Source organism: Anthonomus grandis, chromosome 14 (assembly GCF_022605725.1).
Source record: "Anthonomus grandis grandis chromosome 14, icAntGran1.3, whole genome shotgun sequence".
NCBI classification, from domain to species: domain Eukaryota; kingdom Metazoa; phylum Arthropoda; class Insecta; order Coleoptera; family Curculionidae; genus Anthonomus; species Anthonomus grandis.
The window spans coordinates 5364534-5387218 of record NC_065559.1 but is presented as its reverse complement, the minus strand read 5'-3'; the positions used below and the strand labels follow the sequence as shown (position 1 = coordinate 5387218).

General features: G+C 34.0%; 1 protein-coding gene across 1 annotated transcript; it reads left to right on the top strand.

The window, feature by feature from the left end:
- Positions 1–3430: 3430 nt before the first annotated feature.
- Positions 3431–22430, top strand: LOC126744443 (rab GDP dissociation inhibitor alpha). The gene is made up of 5 exons (XM_050451869.1): positions 3431–3897; positions 7556–7910; positions 11289–11419; positions 11503–11640; positions 17906–22430. The coding sequence occupies exons 1-5, from the start codon at positions 3547–3549 to the stop codon at positions 18260–18262; spliced, it is 1332 nt and encodes a 443-aa protein (XP_050307826.1). The 5' UTR covers positions 3431–3546; the 3' UTR covers positions 18263–22430.
- The last annotated feature ends 255 nt before the right edge of the window (positions 22431–22685 follow it).

Here is a 22685-nt window from a genome sequence, read left to right as displayed (position 1 = left end):
TAGATTGGATTGACAGTGGTTCCTAGCAAATCGTTGATATATATCAAGAAAAGGGTGGGGGAAAGAATGCATCCTTGAGGGACTCCAGCGTTAATGTTAAATTTGTCGGAGAGGTGTCCATCGACGGCTACTTGGATTGTTCGTTGTTCAAGAAAACTTTTGATCCAATTCAGTAATGAGTTTTGTACTATATCGATTGACTATATCTAGTAGTACGGACTGAAGCAGTATCAGGGGCTATTGTCGAATGGCGCAAATATCATAACGAAAGTTGGACACAACGCCCTATTCGAAAAGATACAGGACATTGGACGTATCGCACTAAGAACGGACAAAACCAAAGTCACACAGCTAAACAGACCCTTTGTGATCAAAGAAGAAAAGGGACCACTGGGGAGAGAAGTTACCCGGCTTAAGCGAGCCGGCTATTCAATATAGTAAGTACAGGATGAACAATAACAACAGGATGAACAAAAAACATAATAGGAATATATTCCTGTGTCCAACTGATGAGCGAAGGGGTGCCAAGGGGCCGAAAATATTAAAAATATAACAGGCTATTGAAAATATAACAGGAGACCAAGCAGCAACAAACATTTTAGGACAGTTTAAGACTAGGTCAAAGACTGAGCTGCTGGGAGGATCTCGTGGACCTAGCCAAAGATCAAAACAGGCCAGACATAATCATATCACATCATATAGGCAACCATGGTGCTGCAAAAGGGCAATCCAACTTGCAATGAAGCGAGCCAGCAACAGACTACTGGAATAGAGATATCAGTCACTGTTTGGAACTAGAGCATAAAAATTACTGAGGACTGTCAAAGCTGGAATTCTCCAAAGAACTTTTGGGCAGTGTGGGGAGAACATACTGGGCCACCCCAGGCAACAACTCGAAAGGTGGCAGTTCACATACTACGCTTCTACAAAGCATTCAACCAGACCAGGTCTGGAGATAAGACCAGACATCATTGGGCGAAGCCAAAGCCTCACCAGAAAGGAAAAGAACCTCACCACCAGTGGTTGCTTCTAGGAAGTCCAGTATTTTGCCCAGGCAAAATACTGGACTTCCTAGAAGCAACCGAGTTGAACATGTGGGAGTAAATCAATGGGGCACAATAAATGGACTGCAACAGAGCAGGCCACAGTGCAGGGAACCAACTGGTACCATTTAGCGGGGAAGTTTTAGTGGGTAACCGGTCACGGAGTTCCTAATGAATTTCTTGTGAGCTCTTTGTGATTTCTTGTAATTGTGAGCATTATACAGGGTCGTCGAAAATTAAATTAAAATTCGTGATTTACTAAAATGGCAACAAGTCCATTCTTTTAAATGGAACCCCCTATATTTTATTCTTTACTCCTATAGACAGTAATGCAACTCATTATATACCTTCGACGCACAGTCAATTGGGTTATTCATTCCTATATTAGTTCTACTATACATATACAGCGTAAAATAAAAATAAAATAAAAAATAAAGTAAGCGTCATATAACGCTTACTTTTAAGTCAGACTCACCAATATTTACACAAGCCGAATTTGGTATTTTTTCTGCACTTAACCTATCTACTTCATGGCCCTTAAGAGACAATAAATAGCACGTCAAAGCACAACAAGAAGGGGCCTTTTAAATTTTCGATTTAACGACAAAGCAATTTGATACAGTAGTTATTTTTTCTAAAGAAACTTGGGATTTACTAAAAAAATCATGCAATACTGGGAATACGTAAGATAAAACATTGACTGGACCCAATATCCTCATTTCAACATCCATATATATACCCTTTTCTTTTACAGCAGCAAATCTACCAGATTTTGATAATATATTCATTGACAGCCTTGGTAGTCAGTATACAACACTAAATATCTAGCATTTATTATTGACAACCGTTTTTGATAATATCGATATATTGGATTTAATATAAATCAGCAGCTATTTTTGTTACAGGGAACTTTTGATATTGTGCTTTAGGCATTTGAAATGACTTTAAATTTTATTCCCGGAATTTGACTTTCTAGACATTTTATTTAAGAATTTTTTTCACATAACCAGACCTATGAAGTATTTTTTTATGCCTGTCAAGCTTTGGAAAAAGCAGTCATTCATTAAGTCTTCTAGGTACTTGAAATAATTTTTGATTTTATTCTAGATTTTTGGCATTTCTGCATGAATATCTAGCTGTAAAATTTTCTATATCATACATGCATGCCTCATCATTATTTAACCATGTCTCAGAAAGATAATCAAGAAACATTTTATATCAACTTTATTGCGAATACTTTAAATATTTATAATTTATATAGGAGAATGGACAAAAAACTTTTATTATAATATATTATACTTTTATAATTTAATCAAATTATCAACAATGTTTCTTTCCACATGAAAGACTCGTTATTACTTCAACTTATATATGTAATATTTATAATAATAATATAGAATAATAGAATAATAGAAATTTCAAATGTATCTTTTTATCTATTTTTCTGACTTCCAATGTTCGCTTAGACATAAAATTTCACAGTCCTCGTGAAACATCAACGTAGCATTTAGGCGGTCAACAGCATTTCCTAGAGATTAAATATTTTGATGGATTATAGTCTTCAGATGTCTCTTGGGTTCTGGATTGTTTATGGACGAACCTGAAGACTGGTTTGAAGAGTAGTTAATGTAACTTTTCAGGCTACAATAATTAAGGATATGTTAGACAATCTGGAACCCTACCTTTTAAGAGATATTGACTGAATCCATTCTCGATTCGAAAATCCTTAATTAACCTTACCTTTGTAGATATTAAGAGTCCGGCACTTATCCCATCCCAAAAATTGATGCTAATGTCTGTCGAAAATTCATCAAGGGTTTTAAGCATTTGGTCCAGTTGATGTTTTTTAACTGCCAGTAGTTTTAGGTCATCCATATAAAGCAGATGGTTTTATTTATTATTATTATTACTATCCTTAAACTGACCTCACAATTCCTGCCCCTCTTTTGACCCTTAAAACTGACTAAAAAGATGCAAAAAGGAACTGGAATATAGTTTAAAAAAGAGGAAAAATATCACACTTCCAGATTGAACGCTGCAACTAGTATTTCATAATTTTAACAACCAAAGAGAGCAATTAGTTTTGTTTACAAATTAATATTTCCCTTTAAATTTATATTAGTTTTTTTTCTTTTATTTTTGTTATTAATTTGTATATTTTTATTTGACTTATGTAAAACAATTCTAAAACACGTAACATATTTAATATATCCTATTCCTTTCTATGCATAATAAAGCACGTTGCGACGATCGCACATCTTGAAGAACTATCGCCATAGACATTAGTCGCTAGCGATTATCGTGTAGGTGATTCCCTTAAAACTTCTGTCAGCTGTCACACCTAGGGTTATCTGAATTTTATTTCTTACGGTTGGTGTCCGTGTATAGTGACGATTTGACGTACTGACGTTTCAATTTTCGGCAAATTTCTCTTTATCTCCCAACCCAGTTTGTATCGGAAATTTTCAATTAATTTTTCGCGAAAACTACTGAAAACCTCAACATGGATGAAGAATACGACGCGATCGTTTTGGGCACGGGATTAAAAGAGTGCATAATAAGCGGGATGCTCTCGGTATCGGGTAAAAAGGTCTTACATGTCGACCGTAATAAATACTATGGAGGAGAATCCGCCTCAATTTGCCCTTTGGAGGAGCTCTTCTCCAAGTTCGGCGCTCCACCACCGGACGAGAGCTACGGCAGAGGCAGGGACTGGAACGTCGATTTGATTCCGAAATTCTTGATGGCCAATGGCTCTTTGGTAAAACTCCTGATTCACACTGGTGTGACCAGATACTTGGAGTTCAAGAGCATTGAGGGCAGCTATGTTTACAAAGCAGGAAAGATTTCTAAGGTAATGTTTTATATTGAACCAATGTAAATGCCCTAAAGCAATAATCATCATTCTTTATATAATATATTCTGTAAGTCAAAATTAACTAATTAAACACTTAATTTTTTTTAAAAGTATTTCTTCACTTATTTTATTGCTAATAACTATCAACACGTACTTGCATGCATGTATTACCACTATTACTTTTAATTGATTCCTCCACTTTGAAACTTCAATGGAAAAGATTATCAATGGTAACACCCATTTTTAAGGTAGGAAATGTAAATCATATGGCAGACTTATTTCTCCATTTATTGAACAAAAAAATACTAATCAATAATATTAAATTAACAAATGAATAATCTACTATTGGAAAAAGTGTCATCTCTCATGGATTTAGGTCTTATCATGGATGAATGCTTAAATAGGAAAATACACATAAATAAAATAAATCCTATTATTTAAGTGTAAAAATTTTATCTCTCAACAGTATATGCTGCTTTTTTCTTTTCACACTTAAGATATTTATTACCTATTTGTCGAACATGTGGAAAAACAAAATTCAATGAAATGCAAATAATACAAAATAAATTTTTTTAAATCTTATTTAATTATAATTATCTTATATCTACAAATATTTAATATCTGGAATAAGATTTATCAAAGCTAGAAACTGTAGCAGAACAATGCAAAATTATATATAAATACAAATTCACAAGTAGATAATGAAATTCATATTCATAGTACAAGATCACACACAAATTTATATTTAGGACAGAGCAAAACTAGTATTGGTCTATATAATCCAATGTTATATCTATATTATAGTAATTAAGTGCAACTTTCATACATTCAATGTTATCAAAGCACTGAGTGAGATTTAATAAAATTAAATTGTTAATTATTATTATAATGAATGTAATCAATAAGCATTTTTTTTCAACAAAAAAAAAATATAGCAATTGAGTAGAGCACAGCTTATTATTTTTTTAGAATCTTCAGAAGAAGACTAGAAACTCTTTTATTTTACACATTTAACAATATATCACCCATGTCACAATGATAGAGTTGATTTATTTAAGTATATGATGGCATGAATATGATGGCATTAATAATTACTTGTCTGGAATTGACTGGACTACAATACTGAACACAACTGATATTAACATAGCTGTCTCTCAATTCTATCACATTTTAAACATGGCAATAGCCCTTTTTGTTCCTCTCAAAAGATATAAGACATCTGATTTTCCCAAGTGGTTCTCGGGTGAACTTAAATATCTAGTTACACAGAAGAAGATTGCTCACAAGAATTACATCAGTACTCATGATCAATCTGATTATGTCACTTTCTCTAATCTGAGGGCGAGGTGCAAAACTTTAATGAATATTTGCTACCGTGATTATATTTCAAGTTTAGACCAATTACTGTGTACTGACCCAAAAAGCTTTTGGTATCACCTCAACAATAGGAAGGCAGTAAATAAAATTCCAAATTCAATGTATTATGGTGATAATGAATTTTCTGGTTGCAAACAGATAGCGGAGGGTTTTGCCTAGTTTTTTTTAACTGTCTACAATACTAATATAAATAAAAATAACAACTATTATATGGGTCAACAGGTGGGAGAAAATATGACAATTCCTAATCCCCAACTGTATTTTAAAATTAAAGGCCAAAGTTAGTTCAGGTCCTGATGGGATACCAAACTATTTTTTACAAAAATATGTCTGTACTGTTTCTCGCCCTCTATTCTTCCTTTTTCAGAAATCCCTTGGCTCAGCACTCTTTCCGTCATTATGGAAGCATAGTTTTGTAGTACCAATATTTAAATCAGATGATAATGAACAAATAGGCAACTATAGGGGCGTTTGCATCCAGTCGGCGATTCCAAAACCGTTGGACTGTCTTATCTACGACCAAATTTATTTCTATTGCAATGAGCTGTTGCACAGTCAGCAGCATGGGTTTAGTTCGGGCAGATCTACGATCACTAACTTGTTGATCTATCAGCAGGATCTGTTGGATGCTTTGGAGAGGGGATGTCAGATGGATGTGATTTACAGACTTCTCCAAGGCTTTTGATAGAGTCGATTACAGAATCTTGCAGGAGAAACTTAGAGTGTTTGGTTTCTCCAATCATATAGTTGCCTGGTTCACAAGCTTCTTGTCAGGCCGGACTCAGCAGGTTAGATTGGGTAGTGCTAGATCCAGCAATATCAATGTATGTTCTGATGTACCTCAGGGTGGACACTGCTCACCATTGCTCTATTTTCATTAAATATATAGCTACATGTTTTGAAAATAGTGCCTTTTTATTGTTTGCAGATGATCTGAAATTTTATAGAGTAATCCAGACTCCCAAAGACCAAATTTGGTTACAGAATGACCTGAATAATGATTGGTGTGTCAACCATATCTTATTCTTAAACATAAAGAAATGTAATTATATTAGTTTTCACAAAAGAAGTAAAAAAGTTGTAACATCATACAATATAGAGGGAAGCCCTGTTCAGTATTCTGATACAATCAAGGATCTTGGCGTTTATTTTGACGATCATTTAAATTTTAATATACACATAAATAATATAGTGGTTAAGTCCTCCAGGGTTCTGGGTTTTGTTCTTCGTAACTGTAGAGAGCTATCAGTCGAGACCTGTAAGAGAGTGTACATGTCTTTGGTGGTTTCTTTATTGGAGTATGGCTCAATGATATGGTCCCCCTATTACATGAACAGCTGTCTGGCCCTTGAAAGGATTCAGAATAAGTTTTTAAGATTTTGTCTATTTAAATTAAATTTGGAAATACCGAACGATCATGTTTATGATGATGCACGGGAAGTGCTGGCTATGACAACATTGAAAGAAAGACATATTCGTGGTGATTTAACCTTTGTATTTAAGCTTCTTAATGGTCTGACTATGCCCCGACCTTCTCGGTAGAATTAGCTTCAATGTCCCCCCAAGACTCTTGAGACGAAACCGACTATTTGCTTTGCCTTTTCACAGTACCAACTATGTCACTCACTCCCCTATCGAAGGAACCTTAAATATTATCAACCATGAGGATATTGAAGTTGTGGGCATTGGCTTGTCTAGTTTTAGGAATCAAATTAGAGAGATTGTGTAAACTCTTCTGTTGATTTTATGTTGGTTTGCCTGTAAACACATATTTGTATTTTAGCTATTTTAAGTTATGTAATGGGGTTGATCCCGTCTATTAAAAAAATAAATTAAATAAATATATTAAAAAAAAATTGAAAAAATATTGTAAACTAATATAGAAACAAATTGCAACATTGACACTTAGTTTAAAGGACATCTTTCCAATTTTTTAACCATATTGAATTTAGTCTTTTTTATATACAGTATAATCCATATCGCATTGAGTAAAACTTACATATGTCTAGTTAAAGCTAGTTGTTTTTGAGATATATTAATAAAAAATTGATCTATTTGCTTCCAGATAAAACATATAAACCTGCTACATCAATGAAATGTGCACACTGCAATGAAAAATTATTTAAAAAAAAACACAATGACTAAATTCTTTACAGCTTTTGAAGTCTAAAAACTAAGTAATTATCAAATTTAAAAGTGTATAATTATGCTTTTATTAACTATTACTTGGTGATAGTCTTTTATCAATTTTCATTTCTATACAAATATGTTTATTTAGGTTCCTGTCGATCAAAAAGAAGCGCTCGCCTCTGACCTCATGGGCATGTTCGAAAAACGCAGATTCCGCAACTTCTTGATCTACGTACAGGACTTCCTCGAAGACGATCCAAAAACATGGAAAGACTTCGATCCGAGAACGCAGAATATGGGGGCGCTATACGAAAAATTCGGCTTAGACAAAAATACTCAAGATTTCACCGGACATGCACTTGCTCTCTTCAGGGACGATGAATATTTAAATCGCCCTGCTCTTGAAACTATTACACGGATCAAGTTGTATTCTGATTCTTTGGCTAGATATGGAAAGAGTCCATATTTATATCCCATGTATGGATTGGGAGAACTGCCACAAGGTATGTATTTATTTATTTATTTATTATACAGTTTTTAAGATTTAAAAAGTTAGAGGAATAAGGATTTTAACATAAAAAAAGGAATTATTGTTTATGTCATACAAATATTGTTTAATCCGTAATTTGGGCTGTGATATCCATAAATACTGTTTATAAAGTACTTTTTCTTATTTTGTTTTATGTAAATTCTAAAACAGCAATTTTATAGTGACAATGCGTTTTCTGAGAACAAAATAAATACAAAATCTCCTGTTTTATCTCATCTTTGAGTGGAAAAAATACACTGACTTTCATCGGTTTATTTGATAAAAATATTTATTTTTTAATTCCAAATATAATTTAACCTTTCTTAAGTAGTCCCATGTAATATTCTTGTCTTTTTCTTCCTAGGTTACTGATCTATTTTTCAATCATACAAGTAACATGTCATGCCATAATGAAGAAAACACTTATTTTGTTTAACATTGTTTTATTGTTTCTATTACATGTTGCCACTGTACAGATCAATACAGATCTCATTTATTTCTTGTATAGTGTAAAAAATTACATTTTATTAATCATTACCATTAAATTTCATTTACCGACCAGAGAGTTAAGGTCAACGCTTTCTTAGTAGACCATAAAAGTGAATGTCTTTTTTAATATGATTTCAAGTCGTTAATGTGATGGTTTGGTAATGGTTTTAAGTGTTTCTCGATAAATATTTTGTAGAGTAGGCATTTTTTTATGTGAATCACTGGGTTAGGGGAGCGTACTAAAGTCTGAATATTGAATCAACTTTTAACAAAACTCTTGACAAAAAACTTATTCTGCTTAAGTTGACTTTTGTGTTTAATTTTTTGGTTCTTAAATAACCCAGTAATTCAAGATTCTTAGATTGTGTGCAAACCACCCAATTGGTTTTAATTTTTTCTCTTGACATACTTTTAAAGGCAGCTTAAGTTATTCAGTGATTTTTCTACTTGTTCCACAATTTCAGCACAAGTAGAACAGAATAGAAATTAAAGTAGAATTTAAAATCAAATATGTTTTGCCAGTCACAGTAAAAAAAGGAATATGATTTTCCCTAGTAGTTCCTATTTTTGCTTTATGACATATGATTTACCATACATTAATGTGCACATCTACTATTATAACACACCATTAATGTAAATCACATTAGAAAGGAAATACCAGGAAGTCATTTAATATAAAATTAAATTGCTTAGAGATCATATATGATTATATTTATAAGATCAATGGTCTAGAGATATTATATTTGGTATTTGAGAAAAAAAAACAAATCTTGATCAATGAAACCATAGCAAATCACAGGAAAGAACTTACTGTAATTTATATGACTAGCAAATAATGAACAAAATACTTACATTAAAATTTGTAATAAAAAAACAATACAGTGGAGATTCTAATCTCTACTATTTTGCTGAAATCCAAAAATTCCCGAACCAAATAAAATGTATGTCCAATCAGGAACTCTCTAGATTCAATTACAAATTTGTTGAAGTTGTACTCTTTCAATATACATTTCATTTGGTTCAGACACTGTACTAGGGGTACATGAAGGTGCGTTCTGGCTAACAGTTAATTTGCAGTATAGAAGAATTGAATTCTGTGCCCCCCTTGTTGAATACTGATGACTGGTGCAATGTTTATAAACATTTGATTCATTTTGTTTAACAAATACCATTATTAATGGGATATCTAAACAAGGGAGGGTAAGAAAGAAAATTGTATTTTTTTAAAATATCTGTATTGATATGTGCTGATGAGGCACAAAATATTAAACCATACTGTAAAGTAGACTGCACAAGCCCCTTTCTCAGTATTTCTACATTAACATTATTTCTTAACTGCCTAATTAAGAAAATTAAAAAAAGTGAATTTCTGATCAACATTGAGCCCAAGAAACTTTACACTTGACGAGCTTTTATTGTTTTGCCTGCTAGTTTAACTAGAAGATCATAATTTGTGGTAGTGTTTTTGGGAAATAGTTGCCTAAATATAGTTTTGCTGGTGTTTAGTATAAGGCCATTATTCACACATAATATTCATGAAATTTATTTGACACAATGTTACAGTCTTCTGATAGTTTGGCAATACAATTACCATTGCTTATTAAAATATTAGTATTATCCGCATACAAACAATCATCACAGAGATCCTGTATGCCACTAATAAATATAATAAAGAATAAGTGACACCTATGCTACATCCTTCTAGATAGGACTTAACCTTATCAATAGCAACTGTCTGTTGCCTTCCATGGCAGTATGTTTAAATTCAGTATAGAGCAACTCCTTTTACCCCATATGCATAGAGCTTTTTCAACAGCAAACTGTGATCAATTGTGTCAAACACTCGACTAGTCCAACGATAGATCTTTCCCAGCCAATGCATCATTCACAAACTGTAGATCCTCTATAATAGTTGTGGAAGTAGATTTATTTTTACAAAAACCATTTTGACGATTATCAAACAGTTTGTGCGTGTTTCAAGGTAGAAAATTAATGTTTCTGAATAACACAACTTAAAAATTTTAGAGATTTGGCTTTGAACACATACAGGTCTATAGTTTTAGTTCTTTTTAAATATAGTATGCATTTTGATATTTTTATAAGATTTGGAAATTCTCCATTTTTAATCTTGTTGGGATTTTATTGGGTATCTTGTTGGGATTTGGTAAAAGAGAGTTTTTTGAGATTTCTAGAAAAATATTATTAAAAACATTACAGTTTAATAAAGTGTCTGAGACAATGTTACCTTCATCATCATAAACACACAGCATTAGTCAATCACCTTTCCCTGGATAAATTCTCTGCATTAGTCAATCTTTCGCTACGTTGTGTTTTGTATAAACGTCTTTCGATCGATTTCATCTCAATATGAATTATAGTGATAAAGTAATGTACTATAGAAAGCAGAAAATTTATTCTGGGAATTATTGGCTTCTATCTGTCAATCAAAGTTAGATATATATTTTTTTGTTACCAAAGTTTCTCTTATGTACATACTCAGGTAAATTAGTTTTTAAACTAGCAAATTAAAATTTACAAATTTGATATCTATGATCGGAGTAAAATATAGGAGAAACTCTGGTATACAAGCAATGAGGCATATTTGAAAAAATATTATCTATATAGGTAGCAGTCATACAGAGAGTTACTAAATATAATAATTATAAGAGTTATTATAATTATAAGATTATAATTATAAGAGTTAGCATGTCATTTATGTTTATAGATATACATACAATCCAAAAAGTGTATATAAATGTATACCTAAGTTGTTGCTACCATTTTAATTGCCAAATAAGATATCTCTTTATTCTGGTTTTTTAATAAGGTGGTTACCACAAATTTAAACGCTTTTTTCCCTTAGGATTTGCTCGTTTATCCGCCATCTACGGAGGCACTTACATGCTGGATAAGCCTATAGATGAGATTGTCTTAGGCGAAGGTGGAAAAGTGGTTGGTGTGCGATCTGGCAACGAAATCGCTAAATGCAAACAAGTAAGTAAACTTCTCAACTGTCTCGAAAATCTCACTGTGCCAAAAAAAAAATAATTCGTCTTCATCAATGTGTCAATTTTTAGGTGTATTGTGATCCCACCTACGTCCCAGACCGTGTACGCAAGAAGGGCCAAGTGATCCGTTGCATTTGCCTCTTAGATCATCCCATTCCAAATACCAAGGACGCCTTGTCCACGCAGATTATCATTCCCCAGAAACAGGTATGTGAATTATAAACAAATTTCGACTTTATTCTGTTGATTAGTCTTCTAATCTGAGTCTGAATGTTTATTTTATATATACGGAATGTCTGCGAAATAAGTGTATAAACTGTATATAATATGTGTGTATCGATTGTCTTTGGGATGCTTAAACGTCTAGGTTTGCTTTTGTCAAATATTTCTTACTCATCTAAAATTATTTTGGCGGGAGATTTTAATATAAACTTTTTAGATAAAAAGGTTGTTAACACTACTCGGCTTGTAAACCTGCTGAATGGTTGTAGTCTTACTATGGAAATTGACGATCCTACTCGAATCCACAATAATGACTATTTTTGTACAAATCTGGTCAATGTAACGTGTATTTGATCATGAGGCAGTGAGTTGTAGGATATTGAAACTATAACAAGATACTAAGACCACCCGTAGTCTTTAATTCGGCTATTTTAGTGAGATTTTCTTCCTTATGCGCTGGAGCAAATTGGCAGAACAGATTCCAATTTTGACCCTGTGAGAAGCTTTTAGAATACCATTAGCTACTTAAATTATTTAAGAAAATCTAGTGATAATCACTCATTTACTTGCTACTGCAATAGATACCGCGGCACATATAGGAGACTTATCAGAGCTGCCAAAAATGCGTACTATAGTAAAAGGTTTTTTAAAAGAAGAAGAAAGTTGGGAAATAATAAGTAAGTTTCGCATTAAGTCTGCAGCTAGGGGCAACAATCCTATATATGGATTCCGATGGTCTTAACAATTTCTATTGTGATTTGGCCAATAACTTGACACGAAAATTATCCTGTAGTGGTTTGTTTACTTTTTTCGACACTAATATGGAAGAAATTGGGGAAGTGATTTCAAAGATTAAGGGCAAAAAATCAAGTGAAATTTCTGCTGAGGTTCTCTTTCATTTATGTGTCAATGCTCTGGATGCTCTATTTGCCTGTATTAGTGCGTCTTGGTCCCGGGGTCTGTTTTCGTCCTCTATATAAGGTGACTCTGGTAACACTTCCAATTTCTTTACTTCCAGCTCTCTCCAAAGTTCTGGCAAAATTGGTAAAGCAAAGAATGTGGGAAAATCTTTACTCATTTAATTTGATAACATCTCAACAATTTGGGTTTCAGTCGACAAGGAGCTCTCAAGATGCTATTTACAGCTTTTTGGAGATGGTTTACTTTGGCGTGAATGATGGTAACACATCGGTAGCCGTGTTCTGTGATCTGTCCAAAGCATTCGATTGTGTGGATCATGGAATACTGATGTCTAAGCTGGAGAGATACGGGTTCCGAGGTATCGCTCTGTCCTGATCTGAAAGCTACCTTGAAGGTAGCAGTTGTAAACTCTGGATTAAGGTTTTCTTCACTAAACATCAAATGTGGAGTCCCACAGGGTTCTGTCCTGGGACCGGTTTTATTTCTCCTTTATATAAACGATCTAATCTACCTGAATATCTCTGGCATTTTTGCTCTCTTTGCTGACAATACTTCCATACTGTGGCAGGGAGTGGGTATAACAGATTTAAGACACAGGAATAAGAGCTACTAGGAATTAATTGGGTCAGGATCTTGCACGTACCGTTTATTTTAGCCTCTTTGAGCCGCATCTTAGATATGGCATTCCATTTTGGGATAGGACTAACCGAGGTCTTCTCACTATTTTGTTCATCCTTCAGAAAAAGGCACTTAAATTTCTAGTTAACATCAATCAGAGAGAATCTTATAGGCCTCATTTTGTGGCTCAGAGAATTTTAACATTGACATCTCTCTTTGCTTTGGAAACCTCATCTCTTATTTTTAAAAACCGTATTCGTATCCAAGGCACTAATCAACGATATGTGACGCGACAGGCCTCTAATTTACATTGTCCAAAGCCAAAAAGCGCATTGGTCAAGAGATCATTGATATATGAGGAACGTAAATTGTATAATCATTTACCCATTGCTCTGAGAACTGTTTCATGCCTTAAGATCTTTCGTGGACTGTTGAAGAGAGAACTCCTAGTCGAGGCTTATTATAGAGTGGAGGAATTCTATGAGGATGACTCAGTGATAGATAGTGTTTTGTGTTTTTTGTAGTGTACCTTTTATATGTAAAGTTTTATTTATATTTTTTAGCTTTCTCTCTTACTCTCAGCTTAGTTTTTTAGCCTTACCTATGCTTTTCAATGAAAATATGTATGTTTTTTGGTCTAATAAAGCATTTTTGACTTTGAATTTTTGTATCTAAGAAGTGTTTAGGATAATAACAATAACTTATCTTTGAGCGTCTATTTTATGACATCTCAGGCCGCATTACTTCATGTCAACACGGGTTTTTAACAAGAACATCTACCTTGACAAATCTCACCGTTTTTTGTCAATATGTTCATGAAGCTATCAACAAAAATCACAAGTTGACGTTATATGTATACTGACATGGAAAAGGCTTTTGATAGAGTGAGACACTGCATAATTGTAAAATCTTTGTCAAGACTTAGATGCAGCTACATACATTATTGAATTAATTAGGTCATACTTGAGTAAGAGGTTCCAATACGTTGAGATTAAGAGATCTAGGTCATTTATCTTTAAGAGCACCTCTGGATTCCTCAGGGTTTCAATGTTTTATTTTTGGCGGCCATTAACGGCTTAATATGCAAAATTAAAAAAGCAAAGGGTCTTCTACTTTCTGATTATTTCAAGTGTTTCTTACAGATTGACTGCATTGAAAACTGTCACAACTTACAAAATGATTTCTCTGATGTTGCTAACTGGTGTGACATTCATAGCTTTAAATTAAATGTCAGTAAGTGTGCTTGCATGTCATTTGCCCTCAATAGTCTGTTAAATGATGTGAAACTAGAAAGAGTGACTGAACAAAAGGACTTTTGTCCAAGGTTGACAGTGTCCAAAAGATTTCCAGCTTTATTGCTTGAACCACCAAGGAGCTTAGTGTTGATGTCAGCCCCCATCTTTTTGTTAGCTTGATGTTGCCAATCGGGTGGTCCAGAAAGTTGTTAATTTTATAAAATTAAATTAAAAAAAAAAAAACCCGTTGATCAATTGTAACAAATTTATTCTTAAAATTAACAGAAAACTTGGGAAATTTATGTCTTAAAAATTACGTTGTCCAAATGTGCCCCATTTCTTTCCTGGCACTCCTCAAGCCGAGCCCTAAAATTTTCAATAACGCGTTGGCAAGTTTCTGGAGTTATCGCTTCAATTGCTTGCTGGATATTGGCCTTTAGATCATTCAGGGTGGCGGGTTGGTAGCTGTACACCTTACTCTTAAGGTATCTCCACAAAAAAAAAATCGCAGGGAGTCAGGTCCAGGCTTCGGGCGGGCCCCCGAATGTCCCCTCTTCGGGACATTAATTTATTGGGAAAAAGCGCCTGAACGATAGGCAAAGACAGGTTGAAGGTGTGGCAGATGGCACCGTCCTGCTGAAACCACGTGTTTCGATTGTATCCCTCAAACTCCTGAAGGGCGGGAGCGAAAAATGTTTGAAGCATGTCTATGAACGCTGCGAATTTTCGGTAATTGCGTTGCCTCGAGCGTCTTCGAAAAAATAGGGACCGATTATTCCTGATCCTGACATTGCAGCCCAAACCGTGACCTTTGGGCTATGCAGGGGCCTTTGATGTTTTTGCTGCGGGTTTGTTGCGCACCAGTAGCGACAATTTTGGGTGTTCACATGACCATTTAGGTGAAAATGAGCCTCATCGGAGAAAAAAATGTTGTTGAATCGCTGAAATCGATTCATTACTTCGTTGGCGAACAAAAGTCTTGCAGGAGGGTCATTTTCCTTTAATTCCTGCACTAATTGAATTTTGTAAGGATGCATGTTTAAATCTTTGTGAAGAATTCGCAGCACCGACGATCTGGAGACGTTTAATGCCGCTGCGCGCTTGCGAGAAGACAAGGTCGGTTCTTGGCGTATAGACGCTCTCACCCGAGCAACCGTTTCGGGAACTCTCGTTGTCCTTGGCCGACCCAAATTTCGTTTATTTAACGTCGAATCGGTGTCGTTAAACTTACGTACCCATTTTACGATCAGCTGTGGGCTTGGGCACTGGTTAATGTCATGCAAAGCAAAATGTGCCCGATATCTACGGCGTACAATGGTGGCCGAATTGTTGTTACGGAAATACTCTCGTACACAAAACGAGCGTTGCTCTCCCGCACGTACAAACCTTTACAAAAACTCACTCATATATGAACTCTGCTATTATTTTAATTTATATGCTTCAGATATAGATATTAACTCGACTAGCCTCAATCAATTTAGGACACTCATCACGAATAAACTTAAATCAGCATAACATCCTGTTTCTCTTACGTTTTTTTTTAAATCCTGTTGTAAGAGAATTTCGAGTGGCCGTACGTTTTTGTATTAACTTTAAATATTCTTAATCATGCAATTCTAATCATTTTTACCTCATTATTTTAATATTTAGAGTGTGTTATTTAAATGTCAGATATGACTTGGTTGGTACATTTTACTCTAGTGTTTAGTTGTTTTTTTTAATTAATTTGGTATACTTTTAGTCCTGTAGTTGGAACCTTTGGTGTGATGCTCAAATTATGAGACAGTTTTACCACTAACCAAAACTCTTTATTTTATTTTATAATATCTAATTTTAGTACTTTTTATTAGATAAGTACTAAAATTAGATTAATTAATGCAGATGTTTGGTTTCCAAAATCTTGCAAACACCTTTCAGTTTTTCCAAAGTTTATTGATGTAGTAAATCTCAATTTGCCAAAAAGGCTGAAGTTTTTGCTAAGCAAAAATGGCTGGATTTAGAAATCAAACATTTATATAGTAAACATAGCATTTTAGAATTAGAAGCATACACAATTTTTTTATGCCAAAACTTACTTTTAGACAAACTGTTTTTAGAGTATCAAGCATGGAGCAATTTTCAAAGAAATATGTGTGAGGTTATTAACCACAAATACATTAGCAAATTTTCTTCACTAAACAAAAAACTAAAAAAGTTAGTGAGTGCAAAGGATAAACCACAAAAGGAAAAATCCATTAATATCGTTGAAAATCAATCCTCTCAGTCATTTAATGAGAAAGAACTTGATGTTCTCGATAAGGGTCTAAACTTTGCACCAGTTTCAAATTGCAAAAACAACCTGGAGGAGATTGTAGTAACTGTTGAATCATCAATTCAGTACTTGCCAGAATCTTACTAAATTAAAAAACACATCGGGTTCTAATATTGGTAAACGACTGAGAGAAAAAGATTGTTTCTATTTAAAAGCTGACAAGGGAAACAAAGTTGTTATTTTAGACAAACCAGAATATTTTAAAAGAATTGATGATCTTATTGAAAATGACCCATATAAAAAGATTTCTAAAAACCCTTTATGAAAAATGATTTCACAGGCTAAGACAGCATTAAATGACTGCAAAAATCTTGTTTCCTCTTCAGAAAAATCCAAGTTACAACTTTCAAACCCAGCAATTCCAAAATTATATTGTTTACCAAAAATCCATAAACCTGGCAATAAAATGAGACCAATTGTCTCCACTATAGGATCTCCAACTTACAACATTTCAAAGTTTTTAGTAAAGCAGTTTGAGACATTACCTTATGAATGTTTTTCAGTCAAAAACAGCCAACAGTTTATTTCAAAAGTCAGTAATTTAATCCTAAGTGAAAATGAAATTCTTGTTTCTTTCGATGTATCTTCTTTGTTCCCAAGCATTCCCAAACCAGAAACCTTTAAATATCCGATTGAACTTCTGGAATGTAATGGTTTCGATAAGATCCAAGAGATAATTAAATTAACAACACTTTGTATGTCACAAAATATTTTTCAATACTATGAACTCTCTATTCTCATTCTATGAACAACTGGAAGGTTCAGCCATGGGTAATTGCCTCTCTCCCTTCCTAGCAGAGCTCTTTATGAACCGTTTTGAGTTAAATGCAAAAAATACATTCCATTACTTCCCATGAGTTTGGTTAAGATATTTTGATGATGTGTCTGTGTTTGACAAAAGCAAATGCAATATTGATAATTTTGTAGAACAACTTAATAACTGTTTTCCATCTATTAAATTTACCTTAGAACAAGAAACAAATAACCAACTTCCATTCTTAGATACTCTTGTCATCAAAAATAATAATAAATTAGAATTTGATATTTATAGAAAAGAAACAAATACTTTTAGATACATAACTAGTGACTCTAACCATTGTTTTCAACATAGCTTTTGTTGTTGATACTGTGATTAAATAAATAAATTACTTCTTAATAATTTCAGGTAAACCGTCACTCCGACATCTACGTTTCCGTGGTAAGCTACACGCACCAAGTGGCCGCCAAAGGTTGGTTCATCGCGATGGTATCGACCACCGTCGAGACCGACAATCCGGAGGCGGAGATCAAGAGCGGCCTCGACATGCTCGGTCCGATCCGTCAGAAATTCGTCTCGATTTCCGACTACTACGAACCGACCGACGACGGGCAACAGTCTCAGATTTTCATATCCGAATCTTACGACGCGACCACCCACTTCGAAACCACCTGCTTGGACGTGCTCAACATATTCAAGCGCGGCACCGGTGAGGAATTCGACTTCTCCAAGATCAAGCACGAACTGGGCGACGAGGAACAATAAAGAGTCGCTCTCTCGTTGAGGTGTTAAGTTTAGGTCGGTCGGGTGTGGTTTTCTTTTTTCTTTGTTTGTCCAGAAACGGAGTAGGGGCCAAGTGATGCTGCCAAAGTTACGGTTTTCGACATTTTGATTTTAATAATGGGGTAACTTTTGAAAAATCGCATCTAATTGAATATCGTTTTGATAGTGGTCATTTTTAATTAACTCACTACATACAGACTTTAATTTATAATTGGAAAGACTCAAAGCAAGAGCTGAAACTAGAGTTTCTCAAGGTGATTTTTCTCGTGGTTCAGCCAACTTAATGTTCACAGATTTAGTTTGCCTTCAGACCCGAATTTTTTTGCGCATATGAGTAACATTTTTTTGGTTGCTTTTAAGTTAAAAGGGTCAAAAATGTGACTTAAAACGTTTAGCTATTTTTGTTCCAAATGACGTTTGTTTAAAGCATTTTACCGTTTGCGTTTACTCCTTTATAATAATAATAATAATATTTATTCAAATATAAATAGGTACATCAACAATGAAGAGGCAAGAGTGTAGCTTAATTTTACACTTATACTATAAAACAAGTAGACATAAAAATGTGGTTGGAGAAAGCTGAGATAGAGCAGACTATTAAATACTTTAGCCAGGTGATAATAACACATCGGTAAATAAGTTTGTCTTTCAGTGACCCTTTTTTTTTGCAAAATACGACTCTATCGGGCAAAGTAGTCTCCTTCAAGAGTAACATACTCATTATAACGCTTTTCCAACTTTTCTATACCAGAAGTACGAAACGATTTATACTTGGCCTCAAGTTTCGGCAATCACCTCTTCATTGAAGCCAAATCTCTTCCGTTGGAGCGTTCTTTTGAGGTCTGAGAATAGCCAATAGTCGCTGGGGGCCAAGTCTGGTGAATACGGTGGTTGCGGAAGCAATTCGAAGCGTAATTCATGCAATTTGGCCATCGTACTTGTTGATTTGTGCTGATTGATGGCGCATTGTCGTGAGGTCATTTTCTTTCGAGATTTTATCCTTCAAACAAAATAGCTCCAATGACGCTATGTACTAATCGCTGTTGATTGTTTCACCTTTTTCAAGATATTCTATGAAAGTATTTTTCAACCGTTGACTGTGATAACACTTGAAGCTATTGCAGTCCTTGAACGATGTTTTTTCCCATCAAAAAGTAGCGTCATATAAATAATTCCCAGTCAAGCACTAGTGGGTGGATTGTCGTCAAATTTTACCAGGAGTCATACGAGTGTTAGCACTTTCGAAAATAATATGCTTTTTTTAATAGTGGCGCCATCCATGCCTTACCTTGCGGACTTATGGATCGATGTATTAGTCCCCAACAATCTTAATACAAACTTACGCCATTTTCGGCTGGATCAAATACGTTAATATTAATGTCACCCAAAAAAATCAAATGATTAGTTTGTGGGGGCAGATTTATAAGAATTCCAAAATTATTTCCGAGTTAAGAACTCTTTTTAAGTGTTTGCGAATTGGACCTTCACATGTCCTCAAAACATCTTTCACTCCGGCTCATGCGTCCCTGACATTTTTGTGTAAAACTTGAGTTATTTCCAATTATAAATTAAAATGGTACAAACTGTATATATTGAACAACGGCCTATTTTTACTCGTTTTTTTGAACACCTTAAAAGTGAATACCCTCTAGTATAGTCCAACTTTTATTGCCGATTTGAGTTCAACATTATTAGAATTACGTAATTAATATATTTCAGTTCAGAAAGTTTAGGCTTATTTATGCCTGCAATAAAGCTTCAGCTACGGGACTGTACAACGTAGTGTTGGGACAAACCTGCTATTTTCGTATAGGAAATGCTTTTGCTAATGCGAATCAAAAATAGCAGTCGAAAATAGGTGCTATTTAATAGCAGGTACTATTTGAGTTTTATTCGATACGTACATGTCGTACATAGCTAGTCCTAGCTGTAAACAGTGTAAACTTTAGACTGTTAAATTTTAAACTGTAAAATACTGTAAAAAGCCATGAGCGCATTTGCAAAAGGAACAATTATTATAAACAGACCGAGTGGACAAAGAAACATCGCTAAAAGTTTTTATTTTTATTCCTTAATTTTTAAAATATTAAAAGCCGACTTTTTTCCGATAACGCTATCGCCGACGCCGCACCATAAAGATGGGTGAAAAAACCGATGGGTGTCGACGTCAGTCGGAATCAGTTTAATAAAATGCGGTTATCAATGATGACCCTAAATAAATTCGAAAGCGTCTTAGCGCTTGATATTAAGTTGGTAATACTTTACAGCCCAGACTGCGGGGAATCACCGGTTATTAATGCGTAAACGACTACAATCTTTGCTTGCTATGATATGATCATAGAGAAATGAATATTAAAAATAATTATACTTTATAAATATATACTTTTAATTACTCTATGGATATGATGTAAATTGTAAAGTAGAAACTGGCCGAATCGCACATCGTAGTCATTGCACCACCACCACACTCCACGCGTCACAACGGCTATCGCACTCGTGGCAGGTCGCAGTCTAAATATTAGTGCCGCTGCAACCAACGAGACACCAGACAATCAGCTGCCGAGGTGCCTGCGTAAAAAAATTCAGTTGCTATTTTAATAGCAGCGATTCTTAAACTCATAGCAGATAGCCGTTGCTACTAAACCAAATAGCAGTGAAAAGTAGCAGACTGCTAAATAGCAACCCAACACTAGTACAATGCTCTTATCAAATAGAGTTGGAAATAATTAAGTTCTTAAGAATTGTTTTACCAAGTAAGACTAAACTATAAAGAATCCTCGTTTCGTGATTTAAACTGAAACTTTAAATTTCCTGAAGCTTGATAAGGAAGTTGTGTTCGCCTAGTCTTCTTCTCAAGGAAGCGGGACATTAAAGTAATTGAGTATTTAACGTGAAAAAAATCACTAAAACGATTTAAAAAATGTCTCTTTATTAACAGAGAATGGTTTGAAATTAAAGAACAAATGTTAAAATTTGAAAAGCCTAAACTCATGAGCCGGTAATTGGAGGGTAAACTCTATTCGCTCTACTTTAATTGAAATAAAAAGTTGAAAGCCGACCTCACCTTGTCGCTCACTTAAACCAAATTATTAAATTATCATGCATCATTTGGCGCTAAACCTTTACTGGACAAAAAGCTAGGATTCAAGTCTATGTGCGATTTGTTATATTTTTTTTTTATAAAAATTGTTTTTATATATGGATTTTTTGCGATATTTTTAGCAACGGCTTGATTTTCCTGATAGGCATATTCCTTATTCCACTAAACTCGGTGGGTGCATTCTAACCATCATACAGGAGATATGTATAACGGAATTGAAAAAAAAAAGATTCATTTTATTTCACTGCTTGGCTTAAATGTCGTTTAATTATATTTTATTCAAGCACTGTAATATGAGAGTCCTTTTAGACGTTCATGCGATTTGGTTCGGTCATTAATGCTTTAAAACCCAAAACTAAACAACAGTCATCAGTTTAGTGGGATAATCTTCTATAATTTAGGTAGGATTTTTTAATTGAATCTAGAACATATAGAGTGTAGTTTCTCCTTATAAAGGATATTGCATAAAGTATTTAAGTTAAAAAAAAAAACTAAAAAGCTTGATCGTGTTAGGTAAATGTCAACACACACACTTTGAGTATTTGTTCGCATGCGATTTTGATTATTAAAAAAAAATTCGTCGCCAAAAATAATCGTATACTTGGTTCGGTGCATGTTGAGAAACGCATTTAAGTTTATGTACGGCTATAGTTAGATGTGCTAATTAAATGAATAGTCCGTACGTGTAAACCGATTTATGTACTGTATAATTATTTTAAATGTGATTAAGATGTTAAATATATTATTAGGCACCTTATGATGTAACCTTCAACATTGTTATATACTTATACATATTAGATGGTTCGGTAAATAATTAAAAACCTGCAAAAAAAATGCAACTCTATTGCGGCAGATTTTTTAAGTAAATTTGGCTTGTGGTAGGATTTATTTTATAAACATTTAGATGATTACGAATATAATTAAATGGATTTTCATTAAACGTTAAGTTGTACTGGCTTTTTGCACTTTTATGTGGAGTCGCATTGTTTTTACTGATTTGTAAATTTTCATCCTTTTACTGTGCGGTTTCAATAAAACCTTACCAAATTACATTTGCTTTTATTAAGAAAGTTTCAGGACTTAGTTGTTGGACAGTCAGTCTTTTTTGATGAAATATAGTAAAAAATATAAACATATTTTTATGCAGGTAAAGCAAGCTTATTACCAAAAGTTTTTGGATAAGCCTAAATTCTTCACACATTCTTCGCTTTATTTAGCACAAGCCTGAGCTCCCTGACATTATTTGCTTGATATGCTATTACTTAAGATAAAGCGGCAACACATTTGCGTGTCATCGGTAAATCT